The sequence below is a fragment of the Salmo salar genome, chromosome 04, assembly GCF_965601325.2.
Source record: "Salmo salar chromosome 04, fSalSal1, whole genome shotgun sequence".
Lineage (NCBI taxonomy): Eukaryota > Metazoa > Chordata > Actinopteri > Salmoniformes > Salmonidae > Salmo > Salmo salar.
In genome coordinates, this window is record NC_138294.1 from 29593197 (window position 1) to 29613955 (window position 20759).

General features: G+C 40.6%; 3 protein-coding genes across 3 annotated transcripts; all 3 read left to right on the forward strand.

Annotated features, from left to right (window-relative positions):
• Nucleotides 1-1572: 1572 nt before the first annotated feature.
• Nucleotides 1573-3060, forward strand: LOC145878624 (uncharacterized). The gene is made up of 2 exons (XM_082974269.1): nt 1573-1867; nt 2330-3060. Exons 1-2 carry the CDS (start codon nt 1838-1840, stop codon nt 2696-2698), a joined length of 399 nt encoding a protein of 132 aa, XP_082830395.1. The 5' UTR covers nt 1573-1837; the 3' UTR covers nt 2699-3060.
• A 6859-nt stretch (nt 3061-9919) lies between these two features.
• LOC145878625 (uncharacterized) lies at nt 9920-11485 on the forward strand. Its single transcript, XM_082974270.1, has 2 exons — nt 9920-10235; nt 10705-11485. The coding sequence occupies exons 1-2, from the start codon at nt 10206-10208 to the stop codon at nt 11071-11073; spliced, it is 399 nt and encodes a 132-aa protein (XP_082830396.1). The 5' UTR covers nt 9920-10205; the 3' UTR covers nt 11074-11485.
• Nucleotides 11486-13414: 1929 nt separating this feature from the next.
• LOC123723800 (uncharacterized) lies at nt 13415-14907 on the forward strand. The gene is made up of 2 exons (XM_045716676.2): nt 13415-13714; nt 14177-14907. The coding sequence occupies exons 1-2, from the start codon at nt 13685-13687 to the stop codon at nt 14543-14545; spliced, it is 399 nt and encodes a 132-aa protein (XP_045572632.1). The 5' UTR covers nt 13415-13684; the 3' UTR covers nt 14546-14907.
• The last annotated feature ends 5852 nt before the right edge of the window (nt 14908-20759 follow it).

The following is a 20759-nucleotide window of genomic DNA, read 5'->3' on the forward strand; positions in this document are numbered from 1 at the left end:
ACATCTGCGTTGCTTGCTGTTTGGGGTTTTAGGCTGGGTTTCTGAATAAGCACTTTGTGACAACGGCTTTCTAAATACGTTTGATTGATTGACTGATTTAATTGTCTTGTTTTGCTCTTGCCTGGTACTAGCTATACTATACGCCGGTCACCAATCAATGTGAGTTAGTTCACCACGTTAAATGTACCATTTCTGAGGGTTTACTGATAATTTCGATTAACCATTGTCGTTTAAGAGTGGGCTACGACTGTATCAGAAATTGCTTAGTACTGATTTCTTACTTTATTGTAAAAATACATATTTGTGCAATAGAATTATATTTTCAATGACAATCAATAAGGCTAGCCAATCAGGAGGATGATGAACAAAATAAACTATGTTTAAACATATATATATTTTAATTTGTTATTTTATCTGCATATATGGACATTCTATTCACCCTTAATATTTCAAGTGTATGCCATCTGTGTTTGGTGAAATTTTCATGATAAAACATTGGCCATTAACTTGTTCAGAAAATAAATTAACCACACTTGTTGCCACATCGACCTGAACTAGCATAGGTGCTGCACAAATCTAATGATCTGTTGATGCTCACTCGTTTGGTTGTCACTTGTTCTAGTAGCAGTAGAAGGACAGTCTTCCTGGAAATCACCTGACAAAGAGGATGGTGCCAAAAGTACCAAAAGGAAAGTGTGGTGTTTCTTAATGGACATGGCTTGGATTTCCCCTTGTAGATTAAAGGTATATAAGGGGGTTTACATTCAAAGGAACAGAAAGAGAAACTCTATGGTTGAGACGAGTAGATTTCACATACTTACTCCACCAGTAATAATGGCAAATGCACACCAATGGCCAAAGGAAAAGGTGCTGGGGTTTAACATTTGAGATGATATGGTCTGCAGTTTGCTCCAAGCAACACAGAAGGAGACTGCTTCTACAATGCCCCTCATATATTTGGAATTTATAGTGGTTACTATTGATTAATATGCATTTAGAGGAAATATTAGCACACACTGCCACAACACCATAATCACATAACATTCTTCAACTGGTCATTCAGAACAGCACCGTTTCCGTTGAATTAACGTTGCACACCGTAGTGTCCTGCTGAATGGCCAAACCGATCGTTGAGCAAATACACTAATTAAAGGGTCCTCTCTAGTTAACACAATCAGAAAATCATAAAGCCCGCCTATTTCTACAATTTCGATTAAAATGTCATTTTAACCTTTAACCCTAACCTTAACCGTAACCTTAACCCTGACCTTAACCATACTGCTAACCTTATGCCTAACTCATGTTACCCCAGACACTTGTTGATAATAGTTGTGATCGAATGGGAAATAAGCTTACCATTTACATTATTGTTACCAATCATTTGTCTGACTTTTAAAACACTAATGCATAAACATAGTTCAAATTAAACGTGTGTTTTCACAGAAATTAAGGTTGGAAATGGTGGCGGATTGCACTGTTGTTTTATTAGCTATTGTTACTATGACCTCTTCATCTCTTTCACTTTCACAGGTTTGTCTTGTTGCTCTGTTCCTGGTGCAGGTTGTTGTTTTTAGAGAGTTATAACTCTATGACTGTTGCCTATCTGATGGCACTCGTGCCTGGAGTCATGACAGCTCGCAGAAACCACCTGACAAGTAGGATCATGCTGGCTATACTCCAGAAAAGTTGAAAAAAACCCCATTTAATTTGGGGATCTAGGGACTTTCTCTGGCTTCGGCAGGTTTTGGACCTCCCCTATTGATTTAGTATAAATACAGTTCAAAGTAAAAGAGAAACATATAAGGTTGCTGAATATTCTTCATAAACCCTCTGCAAAATGGCAACGGTACAGCTACAATGGCCAATGGTAAGGTTTATTTATTTACGCACCGGTACTTCCACACTATAATGTCATACTGTCGTGGTTGGTAACATACTTTAGTATTGTTTCGAGTAAAACATTTTTTTAGAAGAGATATGTATTGGTCATCAATGTTGAAAATGTAAGCACTATTTCTTGTGCCAAAAAGTAAAATGTATGTCAGAGGGTTTTTCTTTTATCATTCACAATTCTTTATCATGATAGCAACTGTACGACACAGTAACAGAAACTGAAAGCAGGCATAGTGGAGTGCATGAAATAAACAAATGTGTGGCATTTTCCGTTATTGTTTTACATTGCAAAAGTGATGTTTATTGATGTAGTACGCCAGAAAAGAATGAAGAGGATTAACAACCTTGACATTCTTGAAGATATATCTCTCTCCTCTCACACACACACTCTATATCTCTCTCTACCCCCCTGTCTCTTTCTCTCGCTCTGTCCCAGGCCTTACCTGTTAGACTCCACGATTGCCCCAGAGGAGACCCACCGATCCCTGTTCCGTACGATCCAACATTCCTGAACGCAACTCACGCCTCTCTTCTGGTTGTCCAAGACCATAAACCGACCCGATCCTCCCGTTTAACTGTCACCGTGCTCAACGGCTCAGACGGCAAAAGAGTCCCATTGGTCCTCAAGAGCACAGACACCATCGGCAAACTTCAGAAGAGGTTCCTACTGAAGCATCCTGACCTGACGGGAAGCCTGAACCTCGCCTACAATGGCAAACCCGTCCAGGGGCACCAGAGCCTGGGAGAGCTGGGGGTGAAGAATGGGACTACCTTCATCACCTTTCAGAGGTGTCGTGGAGGGTAGATGTGGAGCAATAGATGTGGAGGAGGGCTGTTTCCGTTGATCTTTCCCTTGGCATACAATATGAACAATATCTGTTAATGAATTAGTGATCTATAAAGCATAATTGCATTAGCCATATCAGATGTTCTTTTTGCACTACACGGTAGATTCTTTATTGATTAAAATACCAACCAAAGCGATGCTGTAGCCTATTGAGGGAGAATGCACAATGAATAATATCAATGCATCTCTGTCCTTTCTTTATTTTAAACTAACTATCCAGTATTTCCAAACTTTTATGAAATACGATCTATCATTACATACAATATGAGTGAAATTGTTTTCCTTCCAGAAAATGGTAATTAAATATGTTAAAAAGCAGATTTTCTGTGTTGGAATGGTGTGGGCGTACACCAACAGAATGGTGTTGGCGTATACCGTTCACAAAAAATAGGAATGGGAGTAGACCACTGATTGGCCAGATTATCCTCCTCAGGTTGATAACATCCTTTCTACAGTATGAGGAAATACCAAACGTTTTTTAAACGGCATGTTTGAGATACCTCAAACTTGTATGGTTTTTAAAGTGTTTTTTCCCCTCCAATTTATGCTTTGACCACAAATGCAAGTATTGGACGAATGAACAGCATTATTTGGGTATGCGTTAAGAGAATATGAACTTTTAAAAGTGAGATTTTCACTGGGCAGTTACTTTAACTCCACCCAGCACAGCCGGAAGAGGACTGGCTATCCCTCCGCTCTAGGTTTCTTCCTAGGTTCCCGCCTTTCTACATCTGCATTGCTTGCTGTTTCGGGCTTTAGGCTGGGTTTCTGAATAAGCACTTGGTGACATCGGCTTTCTAAATGCATTTGATTGATTGACTGATTTAACTGTCTTGCCTAGTACTAGCTAACAAAGTGAACTATAAGCCAGTCACCAATCAATGAGTTATTTCACCACGTTAAATGCACCATTTGTGAGGTTTTACTGATAATTTTGATAAACCATTGTCATTTAAGAGTGGGCTACTACTGTATCTAAAATAGTTTTGTACTGATTTCATACTTTATTGTAAAAAAAATATTTATATTTGTGCAATAGAATTATGTTTTCAATGACAACCAATAAGGCTAGCCAATCAGGAGGACGATGAACAAAATAAATTATGTTTAAACATATATATTTGTAATTTTATCTGCATATATGTACATTCTATTCACCGTTAAATAAATACCTAAATATTTCAAGTGTATGCCATCTGTGTTTGGTGACATTTTCATGATTAAACATTGGCCAATAACTTGTTCAGAAAATGAATTAACCACACTTGTTGCCACATGGACCTGAGCTAGCATAGGTGCTGCACAAGTCTAATGATCTGTTGATGCTCACTCGTTTGGTTGTCAATTATTCTAGTAGCAGTAAAAGGACAGTCTTCCTGGAAATCACCTGACAAAGAGGATGGTGCTGGCTATACACCAGGAAATGGTTTGGCAAAAAGTACCAAAAATAAAATCATGGTGTTCCTTAAATGGACATGCGGGGGATACCCTTTGTCTTAGATTTCCCCCTGCAGATTACAGGTATAAAATAAATCCTTATCTTCAAAGGAACAGAAAGGGAAACATATATGTTTGAGAAGAGTAGTTTTCACATACTGGCCCCACCAGTAGACAAATGCACTCCAATGGCCGAAGGTAAATGTGCTGGAGTTTAACATTTGAGATGATATTGTCTGCAGTTTGCTCCCTGTCCACACAGAAGAAGCCTACTTCTGCAATGCCTATCACAGATTTTGAAACTGTAGTGATTGCTATTGATTAATTTGCATTTAGAGGAAATATTAGCACACACTGCCACAACACCATAATCACATAACATTCTTCAACTGGTCATTCAGAACAGCACCGATTCCGTTGAATTAACGCTGCACACCGTAGAGTCCTGCTGAATGCGTCTCTGGGCAAACCGACTGTTGCGGAAGTGAACTAATTAAAGGGTTGTCGATTTTAAACCTAACCTTAACCCTGACCTTAACCACACTGCTAACCTCATGCCTAACCCTAACCTTAAATGAAGATCAAAAAGCAAATGTTTGTTCACAAACATTTTTCGGATATTGCCAGTTTGGACTTTGTGGCTATGGTAACTGGTGACGACCAAATTTCACATGTGTAAGGCTACATATTGTTTGAGACATCAGGTAGCCAATTTTTGGTTTGTCACGTCCTGACCAATATTTAGGTATTATTTGTATTATATTTTGGTCAGGACGTGGCAGAGGTATATTTGTTTTGTATTTTGGGGTTTTGTGTGGGGTGTTAGTTGTTGGTATAGGTTCTAGGTTTGTTTTTCTATGTATAGTTAATTGGGGTTGGACTCCCAATTGAATTCAGGTGTGTTGTGTTGCCTTTGATTGGGAGTCATATATAATAGGGTGTGTTTGTCTTTGTGTTTTGTGGGTAGTTGTATTTTGCACTGCGTTATATATGCCTGTAAAACTGTCACTAGTCTTATTTCGTTTTCTTGTTTTTCCTCCGTGTTCACATTCGTTTAATAAATTAAGATGATGAGCACTAACTCCTCTGCGTATTGGTCCACGTTCTCCGACGATGATTTCGCTATGTCGTCTAGCGACGAAGAAATCTGTGGCAAACATATTATTATATTGCCCTATCACGAGGATGGGGTTCCCCCAAATAAACGTTTTTGTGGAGTTTCATGCTGTTGCCACTGTTTGACAAATAATGCAGCACAGACAATTATGCATGACCGGGACTGAGTACTGAGTCGAGGTTAGGACTCATGTTACCCCAGACACTTGTTGACAACAGTTTTGCTCGAATAGGAAATAAGCTTACCAAATACATTAGTGATACCCATCATTTTATTGACTTTTAAAACACTAATGTATAGACATAGTCCATACTAAACTTATGATTTCAAAGAAATGAGGGCTAGAAATGCAGTTGTTTCCACTGTTGTTTTAATATTGTTGTTAACAGTCATATGAACTCTTCATCTCTTTCCCGTTCTATCTTAGGCAAACACACGTACACACACACACACACACACACGTACACACACACACACACGTACACACACACACACACACACACACACACACACACACACCACACACACACACACACACACACACACACACACACACACACACACACACACACAGGTCAAGGTCTCTGCACATATTTGTGCCACATTATCATGCTGATGCAGTAAACTGTTGTGTATCACTCCCAATAACCAGGTTTTTATTGTTGCTCTGTTCCTGGTGCAGGTTGCTGTTAGAGAGTTATAACTCTATCTCTCTCATCTCACCCATACTCTCTATCTCTCTCTACTACCCCCCCCCCCCTCTCTCTGTCCCAGGCCAGGGGCACCAGAGCCTGGGAGAGCTGGGGGTGAAGAACGGGGCTACCTTCATCACCTTTCAGAGGTGTCATGGAGGGTAGACGTGGAGTAGACGTGGAGCAATAGATGTGGAGGAGGGCTGATTCCATTTTCTATCCCATGGTATAAAATAATATACAAACAGTATCTGTTAATGATTTTTCTAAGTGTTTTTTCTCCAATTTATGCTTTGGCCAAAAATATGTATGGGACAAATCAGAAAAGGAACTTTTAAATGTGAGATTTCCACTGGGCAGTTACTTTAACTCCACCAGGCACAGCAAGAAGAGGACTGGCCACACCGCAGAGCCTGGTTCTTCTCTAGACTTCTTCCTAGGTTCCTGCCTTTCTAGGGAGTTTTCCATAGCCATGCTTCTACATCTTCATTGTTTACTGTTTGATGTTTTAGTCTGGGTTTATGTATAAGCACATGGTGACATCTGTCTGATTTAAAAAGGGCTTTATAAATACGTTTGTCTTGTTTTGCTCTTGCCTGGTACTAGCTAACAAAGTGCACGATAAGCCGGTCACCAATCAATGTGATTTAGTTCACCACGTTAAATGTGCCGTTTGTGAGGTTTTATTGATACATTTGATATACAATTGTTGTTTAAAGAGTAGGCTATTACTGTATTTCTTACTTTATTGTAACAGAATTTTTTTTTTAACTAGAAATATGTTTTCAATTTCAACCAAAAAGGCTAGCCAATCAGAAGTATAATGAACAAAATAAATAATGTTTAAACATATGTGCATTTATTTTATGTGTATATGGAATGGACATTGTATTCACCCTTCATTAAATAAACACTTAAATATTTAAAGCATATGCCATTTGTGTTTGGTAACATTTTCATGATAAAACATTGGCCAATAACTAGTTCCGAAAATAAATTAACCACACTTGTTGCCACATCGACCTGAGCTAGCATAGGTGCTGCACAAATCTAATGATCTGTTGATGCTCACTCGTTTGGTTGTCAATTATTCTAGTAGCAGTAAAAGGACAGTCTTCATTGAAGTCACATGGCAAAGAGGATGGTGCTGGCTACAGTCCAGGAAATGGCTGTGCCAAAAGTACCAAAAGAAAGTGTGGTGTTCCTTAAGGGACATGTAGGGGATTCCCTTTGGATTAGATTTCCCCCTGCAGATTAAAGGTATAAAATAAATCCTTATTTTTAAAGGAACAGAACGAGAAACTTATACAGTACCAGCCAAAAGTACAGACACACCTACTCATTCAAGGGTTTTTCTTTATTTGTTCTTTTTTCTACATTGTAGAATAATAGTGAAGACATCAAGACTATGAAATAACACATGGAATCATGTAGTAACCAAAAAATATTTGAGATTTGAGATTCTTCAAAGTAGCCACCCTTTGCCTTGATGACAGCTTTGCACATTATTGTCATTCTCTCAACCAGCTTCATGAGGTAGTCACCTGGAATGCATTTCAATTAACAGGTATGCCTTGTTAAAAGTTAATTTGTGGAACATTTTTCCTTTTTAATGCGTTTGAGCCAATCAGTCGTGTAGTAACAAGGTAGGGGTGGTATACAGAAGATTGTCCCATTTGGTAAAAGACCAAGAACAAGAACAGCTCAAATAAGCAAAGAGAAACAACAGTCTATCATTACTTTAAGACATGAAGGCCAGTCAATGCAGAACATTTCAAGAACTTTCAAAGTTTCTTCAAGTGCAGTCGTAAAAACCATCAAGTGCTATGATGCAACTGGCTCTCATGAGGACAGACACAGGAAAGGAAAACCCAGAGTTGCCTCTGCTGCAGAGGATAAGTTCGTTAGAGTTACCAGCCTCAGAAATTTCAGCCCAAATAAATGCTTCACAGATTTCAAGTAACAGACACATCTCAACATCAACTGTTCAGAGGAGACTGTGTGAATCAAGCCTTCGTGGTTGAAATGCTGCAAAGAAGCCAATACTAAAGGACACCAATAACAAGAAGAGACTTGCTTGGGCCAAGAAACACAAGCAATGGACATCAGACGGTGGAAACCTCTCATTTGGCCTGCCGTGTCTTTGTGAGATGCAGAGTAGGTGAACGGGTGATCTCTGCATGTGTGGTTCCCACCGTGAAGCATGGAGGAGGAGGTGTGATGGTTTGGGGGTGCTTTGCTGGTTACGCGGTCTGTGATTTATTTAGAATTCAAAGCACACTTAACCATGATGGCTATCACAGCATTCTGCAGCGATATGCCATCTCATCTGGTTTGTGATTAGTGGGACTATCATTTGTTTTTCAACAGGACAATGACCCAAAACACACCTCCATGCTGTGTAAGGGCTATTTGATCAAAAAGGAGAGTGATGGAGTGCTGCATCAGATGACCTGGACTCCACAATCACCCAACCTCAACCCAATTGAGATGGTTTGGGATGAGTTGGACTTCAGAGTGAAGGAAAAGCAGCCAACAAGTGCTCAGAATTTGTGGGAACTCCTTCAAGACTGTTGGAAAAACATTCCAGGTGAAGCTGTTTGAGAGAATGCAAAGAGTGTGCAAAGCTGTCATCAATTCAAAGGGTGGCTACTTTGTAGAAATATTTCAATATGACATATATTTTGATTTCTTTAACACTTTTTTGGTTACTACATGATTCCACATGTGTTATTTCATAGTTGTGATGTCTTCGCTATTATTCTACAATATAGAAAGTAGTAAAATAAAGAAAAACCCTTGAATGAGCAGGTGTGTCCAAACGTTTGACTGGTAATGTATGTTTGAGAAGAGTAGTTTTCACATACTGACTCCATCAGTAATAATGACAAATGCACTCCAATGGCCGAAGGTAAAGGTGCTGGGGTTTAACATTTGAGATGATATTGTCTGCAGTTTGCTCCATGCCACTCAGGAGAAGCCTACTTCTGCAATGCCTTTCATAGATTTGGAAACTGTAGTGGTAGCTATGTTTATGTATAGCACTTTGTGACATCTGCTGATGTGAAAAGGGCTTTATAAATACATTTGATTGATTGATTGATGTGGATTTTCACGCTGTTACCATTGTTTGACAAATAATGCAGCACAGAGACACTATTGAGTCGAGGTTAGAGGTTACTGAGTCGAGGTTCGAACTAGTGTTACCCCAGACGTGTTGATAACAGTTTTGATCGAATAGGAATACGCTTAGCAATTACATTAGTGTTACCATTCGTTTGAGTGACTTTTAAAAACACTAACATTTAAACATAGTTCAACCTAAACTTGTGTTTTTAAAGAAATGAGGGCTAGAAATGCAATCGTTTCCTCTGTTGTTTTATTACTGTTACTGAAAGTCATGTGACCTCTTCAACTCTTTCACTTTCTCAGGCAAACAAACACACATGCACACACACAGTCAAGGTCTCTGCACGTATTTGCTTCACATTATCATGCTGATTCATTAAACTGTTGTCACTCCCAATAATCCTTCTCAACAATTCTTCATTCTTTTGGAGGTTTGGATTGAATATCAGCATGGGTGATGTTCAAGTGGAGAATATACATATAAAAACAATGTTATTGTTATATTTTTAATTATGATGCCCAGCTCAGGAGGTCTCTTGATGATGTGAGACCTGAGGCAATTGCCTATTCTGTCTAATGGTAACTCAGCCAGTGATTAACAACTCACAACAACTTGGCAGTCAGGTGTTTTTTGTTTCCCTGTTCCTGGTGCAGGTTGTTGTTAGAGAGTTATAACTCTATGACCTTTGCCTATCTGATTGAACTGGTACCAGGAGCCATGACCGTTTGCGGAAATCACCTGACAAATAGGATAATGCCGTGCTTCTTTTACATGCTTTGCTTGCTGTTTGGGGTTTTAGGCTGGGTTTCTGTACAGCACTTTGAGAATATCAGCTGATGTACGAAGGGCTATATAAAAATACATTTGATTTGATTTGATTTGATTGATACTCCAGAGAAGGGAATGGTGGCCAAATGGTAGAAAAATTGACTTTAGGGGATCTAGGGACTTCATTCTGGCTTCTGACACTTTTGGACCGCCCCTACAGATTTAGAATAAGTTACAGCCACACACAGTCACAGTCACACATTCCAAGGTGAAAGAGGAAAATATAAGGTTGAGGAGTACTCTTCACAAACCCTCTGCAAAATGGCAACGGCAAACCTGCAATGGCCAATGGTAAGGATATTAGGTGTTTTTCTACACAATATTATAGTTTTCTACATGCAAAAGTACTTCCACACTATAATGTCATAGATCTTAAAGCTGTAGTGATTGGTAACATAGTATTGTTTAGAGTTTTTGTTTGTTGAAGATATATGTATTAGACATCAATGTTGAAATTGTAAGGACTATTTCTTGCGCCAAAAAGTAAAATGTGTGTGAGAGAGTTTCTCTTTTATCATGGTATCATCTGTATGACACTATAACAGAAACTGAAAGCAGGCATAGTGCAGTGCATGAAATAAACAAATCTGTGGCATATTCTGGCATTTTTTATATTGCAAAAGTGATAGTGTATCAGAAAAGGAGGAAGAGGATTAACAACCTTGACATTCTTGATTATATAGCCTATACTTATGCCATCTCTCTCATCTCAGACACACTCTCTTTACCCCCACTCTATCTTTCGCTCTCTCTGTTACAGGCCTTATCTGTTAGACTCCAGCATTTCCCCAGAGGAGACCCTCCGATCCCTGTTCCGTACGATCCAACATTCCTGAAGGCAACTCACGCCTCTCTACTGGTTGTCAAAGACACCAAACCGACCCGAGCTTCCCGTTTCGCTGTCACCGTGCTCAACGGCTCAGATGGGAAAATAGTTCCATTGGTCCTCAAGAGCACAGACACCATCGGCAAACTTCAGAGGAGGTTCCTACAGAAGCGGCCTGACCTGACGGGAAGCCTGAACCTCGCCTACAACGGCAAGCCCGTCCAGGGGCACCAGAGCCTGGGAGAGCTGGGGGTGAAGAATGGGGCTACCTTCATCACCTTTCAGAGGTGTCGTGGAGGGTAGACGTTGAGTAAAAGTGCATCAATAGATATGGAGGAGGGCTGTTTCCGTTGATCTTTCCCTTGTCATGCAATATGAACAATATCTGTCAATGAATTAGTGATTTATAAAGAATATTTGCATTAGCCATATCAGGTGTTCTTTTTGCGCTACATAGTAGATTCTTTATTGTTTAGAATACCAACCAAAGTGATGTGGTAGCCTGCTGAGGTAGAATGCACAATGAATAATGTTAATGCATCTTTGTCCTTTCTTTATGTTAAAGTAACTGTCCAGTGTTTCTAGACTTCTATGAAATATGTTCTATAATTACTTACAATATGAGTGAAATAGTTTTTCTTCCAAAAAAATAGTAATTGAGTATGTTAAAAAGCATATTTTCTGTGTTGGAATGTTGTGGGCGTATACCAACATCAGAAAGGTGTCGACGTATGCCGTTTATAAAGAATATTCATGCGAGTAAGACTGCTGATTGGCCAGCTCATCTTTCTCAGGGAGATTACATTATTTATATGAGAAAATAACAACAACAAAAAATTCTACAATTTATGCTTTGGCCACAAATACAAGTATTGAACAAATCAACAACATTATTTGGATATATTTGGATATGTGAGAATATGAACTTTTAAAAGTGAGATTGTCACTGGGCAGTTACTTTAACTCCACCCAGCACAGCCTGAAGAGGACTGGCCACCCCTCAGAGCCTGTTTCTGTTTTAGGTTTCTTCCTAGGTTCCTGCCTTTTGAGGGATTTTTTCCTAGCCACCGTGCTTCTACATCTGCGTTGCTTGCTGTTTGGGGTTTTAGGCTGGGTTTCTGAATAATCACTTTGTGACAACAGCTTTCTAAATACGTTTGATTGATTGACTGATTTAATTGTCTTGTTTTGCTCTTGCCTGGTACTAGCTATACTATACGCCGGTCACCAATCAATGTGAGTTAGTTCACCACGTTAAATGTACCATTTCTGAGGGTTTACTGATAATTTCGATTAACCATTGTCGTTTAAGAGTGGGCTACGACTGTATCAGAAATTGCTTAGTACTGATTTCTTACTTTATTGTAAAAATACATATTTGTGCAATAGAATTATATTTTCAATGACAATCAATAAGGCTAGCCAATCAGGAGGATGATGAACAAAATAAACTATGTTTAAACATATATATATTTTAATTTTTTATTTTATCTGCATATATGGACATTCTATTCACCCTTAATATTTCAAGTGTATGCCATCTGTGTTTGGTGAAATTTTCATGATAAAACATTGGCCATTAACTTGTTCAGAAAATAAATTAACCACACTTGTTGCCACATCGACCTGAACTAGCATAGGTGCTGCACAAATCTAATGATCTGTTGATGCTCACTCGTTTGGTTGTCACTTGTTCTAGTAGCAGTAGAAGGACAGTCTTCCTGGAAATCACCTGACAAAGAGGATGGTGCCAAAAGTACCAAAAGGAAAGTGTGGTGTTTCTTAATGGACATGGCTTGGATTTCCCCTTGTAGATTAAAGGTATATAAGGGGGTTTACATTCAAAGGAACAGAAAGAGAAACTCTATGGTTGAGACGAGTAGATTTCACATACTTACTCCACCAGTAATAATGGCAAATGCACACCAATGGCCAAAGGAAAAGGTGCTGGGGTTTAACATTTGAGATGATATGGTCTGCAGTTTGCTCCAAGCAACACAGAAGGAGACTGCTTCTACAATGCCCCTCATATATTTGGAATTTATAGTGGTTACTATTGATTAATATGCATTTAGAGGAAATATTAGCACACACTGCCACAACACCATAATCACATAACATTCTTCAACTGGTCATTCAGAACAGCACTGTTTCCGTTGAATTAACGTTGCACACCGTAGTGTCCTGCTGAATGGCCAAACCGATCGTTGAGCAAATACACTAATTAAAGGGTCCTCTCTAGTTAACACAATCAGAAAATCATAAAGCCCGCCTATTTCTACAATTTCGATTAAAATGTCATTTTAACCTTTAACCCTAACCTTAACCGTAACCTTAACCCTGACCTTAACCATACTGCTAACCTTATGCCTAACTCATGTTACCCCAGACACTTGTTGATAATAGTTGTGATCGAATGGGAAATAAGCTTACCATTTACATTATTGTTACCAATCATTTGTCTGACTTTTAAAACACTAATGCATAAACATAGTTCAAATTAAACGTGTGTTTTCACAGAAATTAAGTTTGGAAATGGTGGCGGATTGCACTGTTGTTTTATTAGCTATTGTTACTATGACCTCTTCATCTCTTTCACTTTCACAGGTTTGTCTTGTTGCTCTGTTCCTGGTGCAGGTTGTTGTTTTTAGAGAGTTATAACTCTATGACTGTTGCCTATCTGATGGCACTGGTGCCTGGAGTCATGACAGCTCGCAGAAACCACCTGACAAGTAGGATCATGCTGGCTATACTCCAGAAAAGTTGAAAAAAAACCCATTTAATTTGGGGATCTAGGGACTTTCTCTGGCTTCGGCAGGTTTTGGACCTCCCCTATTGATTTAGTATAAATACAGTTCAAAGTAAAAGAGAAACATATAAGGTTGCTGAATATTCTTTATAAACTCTCTGCAAAATGGCAACGGTACAGCTACAATGGCCAATGGTAAGGTTTATTTATTTACGCACCGGTACTTCCACACTATAATGTCATACTGTCGTGGTTGGTAACATACTTTAGTATTGTTTCGAGTAAAACATTTTTTTAGAAGAGATATGTATTGGTCATCAATGTTGAAAATGTAAGCACTATTTCTTGTGCCAAAAAGTAAAATGTATGTCAGAGGGTTTTTCTTTTATCATTCACAATTCTTTATCATGATAGCAACTGTACGACACAGTAACAGAAACTGAAAGCAGGCATAGTGGAGTGCATGAAATAAACAAATGTGTGGCATTTTCCGTTATTGTTTTACATTGCAAAAGTGATGTTTATTGATGTAGTACGCCAGAAAAGAATGAAGAGGATTAACAACCTTGACATTCTTGAAGATATATCTCTCTCCTCTCACACACACACTCTATATCTCTCTCTACCCCCCTGTCTCTTTCTCTCGCTCTGTCCCAGGCCTTACCTGTTAGACTCCACGATTGCCCCAGAGGAGACCCACCGATCCCTGTTCCGTACGATCCAACATTCCTGAACGCAACTCACGCCTCTCTTCTGGTTGTCCAAGACCATAAACCGACCCGATCCTCCCGTTTAACTGTCACCGTGCTCAACGGCTCAGACGGCAAAAGAGTCCCATTGGTCCTCAAGAGCACAGACACCATCGGCAAACTTCAGAAGAGGTTCCTACTGAAGCATCCTGACCTGACGGGAAGCCTGAACCTCGCCTACAATGGCAAACCCGTCCAGGGGCACCAGAGCCTGGGAGAGCTGGGGGTGAAGAATGGGACTACCTTCATCACCTTTCAGAGGTGTCGTGGAGGGTAGATGTGGAGCAATAGATGTGGAGGAGGGCTGTTTCCGTTGATCTTTCCCTTGGCATACAATATGAACAATATCTGTTAATGAATTAGTGATCTATAAAGCATAATTGCATTAGCCATATCAGATGTTCTTTTTGCACTACACGGTAGATTCTTTATTGATTAAAATACCAACCAAAGCGATGCTGTAGCCTATTGAGGGAGAATGCACAATGAATAATATCAATGCATCTCTGTCCTTTCTTTATTTTAAACTAACTATCCAGTATTTCCAAACTTTTATGAAATACGATCTATCATTACATACAATATGAGTGAAATTGTTTTCCTTCCAGAAAATGGTAATTAAATATGTTAAAAAGCAGATTTTCTGTGTTGGAATGGTGTGGGCGTACACCAACAGAATGGTGTTGGCGTATACCGTTCACAAAAAATAGGAATGGGAGTAGACCACTGATTGGCCAGATTATCCTCCTCAGGTTGATAACATCCTTTCTACAGTATGAGGAAATACCAAACGTTTTTTAAACGGCATGTTTGAGATACCTCAAACTTGTATGGTTTTTAAAGTGTTTTTTCCCCTCCAATTTATGCTTTGACCACAAATGCAAGTATTGGACGAATGAACAGCATTATTTGGGTATGCGTTAAGAGAATATGAACTTTTAAAAGTGAGATTTTCACTGGGCAGTTACTTTAACTCCACCCAGCACAGCCGGAAGAGGACTGGCTATCCCTCCGCTCTAGGTTTCTTCCTAGGTTCCCGCCTTTCTACATCTGCATTGCTTGCTGTTTCGGGCTTTAGGCTGGGTTTCTGAATAAGCACTTGGTGACATCGGCTTTCTAAATGCATTTGATTGATTGACTGATTTAACTGTCTTGCCTAGTACTAGCTAACAAAGTGAACTATAAGCCGGTCACCAATCAATGAGTTATTTCACCACGTTAAATGCACCATTTGTGAGGTTTTACTGATAATTTTGATAAACCATTGTCATTTAAGAGTGGGCTACTACTGTATCTAAAATAGTTTTGTACTGATTTCATACTTTATTGTAATTTTTTTTTTATATATTTGTGCAATAGAATTATGTTTTCAATGACAACCAATAAGGCTAGCCAATCAGGAGGACGATGAACAAAATAAATTATGTTTAAACATATATATTTTTAATTTTATCTGCATATATGTACATTCTATTCACCGTTAAATAAATACCTAAATATTTCAAGTGTATGCCATCTGTGTTTGGTGACATTTTCATGATTAAACATTGGCCAATAACTTGTTCAGAAAATGAATTAACCACACTTGTTGCCACATGGACCTGAGCTAGCATAGGTGCTGCACAAGTCTAATGATCTGTTGATGCTCACTCGTTTGGTTGTCAATTATTCTAGTAGCAGTAAAAGGACAGTCTTCCTGGAAATCACCTGACAAAGAGGATGGTGCTGGCTATACACCAGGAAATGGTTTGGCAAAAAGTACCAAAAATAAAATCATGGTGTTCCTTAAATGGACATGCGGGGGATACCCTTTGTCTTAGATTTCCCCCTGCAGATTACAGGTATAAAATAAATCCTTATCTTCAAAGGAACAGAAAGGGAAACATATATGTTTGAGAAGAGTAGTTTTCACATACTGGCCCCACCAGTAGACAAATGCACTCCAATGGCCGAAGGTAAATGTGCTGGAGTTTAACATTTGAGATGATATTGTCTGCAGTTTGCTCCCTGTCCACACAGAAGAAGCCTACTTCTGCAATGCCTATCACAGATTTTGAAACTGTAGTGATTGCTATTGATTAATTTGCATTTAGAGGAAATATTAGCACACACTGCCACAACACCATAATCACATAACATTCTTCAACTGGTCATTCAGAACAGCACCGATTCCGTTGAATTAACGCTGCACACCGTAGAGTCCTGCTGAATGCGTCTCTGGGCAAACCGACTGTTGCGGAAGTGAACTAATTAAAGGGTTGTCGATTTTAAACCTAACCTTAACCCTGACCTTAACCACACCGCTAACCTCATGCCTAACCCTAACCTTAAATGAAGATCAAAAAGCAAATGTTTGTTCACAAACATTTTTCGGATATTGCCAGTTTGGACTTTGTGGCTATGGTAACTGGTGACGACCAAATTTCACATGTGTAAGGCTACATATTGTTTGAGACATCAGGTAGCCAATTTTTGGTTTGTTTTTATCAGATCAAATCCACAAATAATAACATGTCTTAACCATGCCGTCTACCTGTCTTGGATGTATACATCTATATTAGCCCAAAGGCCAGAAGATGTTGTTAGTGAGTCCTTTTGTCACGATTTCTACCGAAGTCGATGCCCCTCCTTGTTCGAGTGGTGCTCGCCGATCGACGTTACCGGTCTTCTAGCCATCACTGATCCATTTTTCATTATCCATTGGATTTGTCTTGTTTTCACACATACCTGGTTCCATTCCCATTCATTACCTGTTGTGTATTTAACCTTCTGTTTCCCCTCATGTCCTTGTCCGAGATTGTTTGTATGTTATTTTGTAGTAGTGAGCTACGGGTATTGTTGCCCATGTTATTTTATGTACATTTTGGTTTTGGAGTTCGTTGTTTGTTTATTATTTTATTAAAATAACTCCAGTAATACCAAGTTTGTTTCTCCTGACTTACTTGCCACCTACACACATGATGATGACACCTTTCCTCTTACCATGCATAGGAAATGTATGCAGGTGGCTATACACTTGTATCCCCCGTGGATCGGTTTGTACATAAAACATTCTCCATTCAGGCTGCAAAGGCTCAATTTCCTCCTTAACTCAATTTAATGGTGAGAGGCATAAGAAAATTCGGAAAATATGCATATTTTTATTATGCTAGTCCTGGGTGTTGCCGCAGTATCTTTTTTCACCCTGGTCTGATTGGCTGAACGTGATTTGCCTTAGTGACTGCCCAAGCAACCATCCAACAACACTGTAGGCCTATTGGAACTAATAAAAAATAGGAATTTTACAAGTAATTCACTACAAAAATATAGTCTATTTGGACAAGGAGCAATTGCTCCTGGAGCTGCAACTTCAACGGTGATGGTAGGAGTGGTTTTGCCCAAAAATCATGGGAGTTTGAGCCTTAAAATACCAGGAAAATATTGGAATAAGTTGTCGTAGAATATAATTCTATAGGTTTTTGAGTGTCTATTTAAAATATTGATTTGTCATTAGACAAAGACAACCAGAGCATCATAAAGCAAGGGGTTTCAATAGGATCAAAAATTATTGTCCATCTGTCATGGCTGTCGTAGGACGAAGAGGACCAAAGTGCAGCGTATGTCGTTCCACATTTTATTTATACTGTGGAAACTATGCAATACATAAATACACTGAATGAAAAAACAAACCATGACGCAGAGATGAACACATACACAACTCAAAATTAATCCCCCACAAAACCCAGGTGGAAAAACCCCTACTTAAGTATGATCTCCAATTAGAGACAACGAGGACTAGCTGCCTCTAATTGGAGATCATCCCAAACAAAACCCCAACAAAGAAATACAAAACTAGAACCTAAACATAGAAATAGAAAACATAGAAAAAAACCTGTCACGCCCGGACCTACTCTACCATAGAAAATAACATCTTTCTATGGTCAGGACGTGACACTACCCCCCCCCCCAAAGGTGCAGACTCCGACCGCACCTAGACAAAACAACACCAAAACACCCCCCCCCCCTCAAAAAAATACAAAAATGGAGGGCAGGGTGGGTAACTTGTCTATGGCGGCTCTGGTGCAGTACCCAGAACCCTATCATCCAGCGGATCCTCCCACAGAGGCGGCAGCTCCGGTTCGGGGCGTAACCCCCGCTCCGCCCGCTGATCTCTCTGCTTTAGTACCACCGGACCGGGGATCGTCATCGGAGGAACCAGACTGTAGATCATCGCCGGAGGCTCTGCACTGCAGACCGCCGCCGGAGGCTCCGGGCTGGAGGCCGTCGCGGGAAGCTCCGGACTGGGAACCGTCGCCACTGGGAACCGTCGCCGGAAGCTCCGGACTGGGAACCGTCGCCGGAAGCTCCGGACTGGGAACCGTCGCCGGAAGCTCTGGACTGGGAATGCGCACTGGAGGCCTGATGCGTGGGGCTGGCATAGGTGGCGCCAGACTAGTAACACGCACCTCAGGACGAGTGCGGGGAGCAGGAACAGGACACTCCGGACTGGGCAGGCGCACTGGAGGCCTGATGCGTGGGGTTGGCATAGGTGGCGCCAGACTGGTAACACGCACCTCAGGGCAAGTGTGGGGAGTAGGAACAGGGCGTACCAGGCTGGATAGACTCACTGGAGGCCGGGTACGTGGGGCAGGCACAGGATATACTGGACCGTGGAGGCGCACTGGAGGTCTCGAGCATAGAGCTGGCACAACCCGTCCTGGCTGGGTTAGCTCGGCCTAGCTCGGCAAATGCGGGGTGCGGGCACAGATCGCAACGGCCTGTGAATGCGCACTGGCGACACAGTGCGCGTCACCGCATAACACGGTGCTTGCTTCGTCACTTGCTCCCCACGGTAAGCACGGGGAGTTGGCTTAGGTCTCCACCCTGACTCTGCCAATCTCCCCGTGTGCCCCCCCCCCCCAATTTTTTGGGGGGGGCTGCCTCTCGGGCTTCCTTCGTTGCCGTGACTCCCTCGCTGCCTCCACCTGCTTCCCCGGCAGGCTGTTGTATCTCTCCAATACCTGCTCCCAAGTCCAGTCTATCCTTTCCTCCAACTCCTCCAGCGACCAGGATGCCATCTCCTCCCGGGCACGCTGCTTAATCCAGTCCTCCTGACCATGCTGCTTGGTCCTTTGGTGGTGGGTGATTCTGTCATGGCTGTCGTAGGAAGAAGAGGACCAAAGTGCAGCGTGTGTGTCGTTACACATTTTATTAATACTGTGGAAACTATGCAATACATAAATACAATGAATGAAAAAACAACAAACCGTGACGCAGAGATGAACACATACACAACTCAAAATTAATCACCCACAAAACCCAGGTGGAAAAACCCCTACTTAAGTATGATCTCCAATTAGAGACAACGAGGAACAGCTGCCTCTAATTGGAGATCATCCCAAACAAAACCCCAACATAGAAATTCAAAACTAGAACCTAAACACAGAAATAGAAAACATAGAAGAAAGAAAACCTGTCACGCCCTGACCTACTCTACCATAGAAAATAACATCTTTCTATGGTCAGGACGTGACACCATCATTAGTCATCTTAGGGATCCTACTTGAAATCATAAAATTACACTGAAACTGTGTAGGACCTTACTAAATACAAAAGAATATCAACCCAAATGTTAAAAGTGGTGGAGTTGCCCTTTAAAAGTATACATTTGATCTCATGGATCTTCAGTCCTTGCATCCATAGCTTTGTCTATCAATTTGAGTGGCAGGGCGACCGTTTTTGTTTCCCAAACACAGACTTGTATAAATGTAGAACTTTAAATGTACAGCATCCTTGATTTTGGGAACACGAAAAGTACTCATAAATGTGTGGTGTTTTGTTGTTATTATTATTGTAGGGAAGGCAGCATCCATGTTTGTCCTTGTTATTTTCCGCATGTCACCCTCCTGCTCGTCACAACAAGACATAGGCATGACAGGTATGTCTTTGATTCAGAGAGACAGGTGTGGTTCTGCGGAGAGCCACCTTAACGTCTCGTACTGTAGGGCAATGTCACATTTGTCATCAGGCGCTTCCCTGATATGGATTGTCCCCACACATGGAGACTGGATTTCCACACCTGCAGCACCATGCTTGCCCCCGAAGCGTGAATGGAAAAAAGAACAGTGTCCCAGCTTCAAACCCACCCCTTATCATCAGGCAACTTGACCTGAACATCTTGACCTGAAACGACCCTTTCCATCAGACAACTTAATCTATTAATCATTGTAGTAGATGGAGTTTCTTCTGTATTACATTGGTCTATTCTTGTGAAAAAATAAGTTAGTAGTGGTCAGGTTAAAGTCCAGTTTGAAGCGGGGTCAGGGTGAATGTGGGAAGATAAGCAGGCCATGTGCATGTGGGAAGGAGGGAGATGTAGAAGGGGCTTCCTTTCAACATCAGCAAGCCTGGTGGAAAAGGGTGACCGTTGCATTATACATAAATGAAAGATACAAATATACAAATACTCATTGACTTCAAGCGTTGATTCATATTGACCTTCTCATTTATTG

Excerpts from the sequence above, each read along its gene's own strand:
- LOC145878624 (XM_082974269.1), top strand. The coding sequence starts at position 1,838 with ATGGCAACGGTACAGCTACAATGGCCAATG. Across the intron at positions 1,868-2,329 it reads TACAGCTACAATGGCCAATG|GCCTTACCTGTTAGACTCCA; the intron begins GTAAGGTTTATT and ends GCTCTGTCCCAG.
- LOC145878625 (XM_082974270.1), top strand. The coding sequence starts at position 10,206 with ATGGCAACGGCAAACCTGCAATGGCCAATG. Across the intron at positions 10,236-10,704 it reads CAAACCTGCAATGGCCAATG|GCCTTATCTGTTAGACTCCA; the intron begins GTAAGGATATTA and ends TCTCTGTTACAG.
- LOC123723800 (XM_045716676.2), top strand. The coding sequence starts at position 13,685 with ATGGCAACGGTACAGCTACAATGGCCAATG. Across the intron at positions 13,715-14,176 it reads TACAGCTACAATGGCCAATG|GCCTTACCTGTTAGACTCCA; the intron begins GTAAGGTTTATT and ends GCTCTGTCCCAG.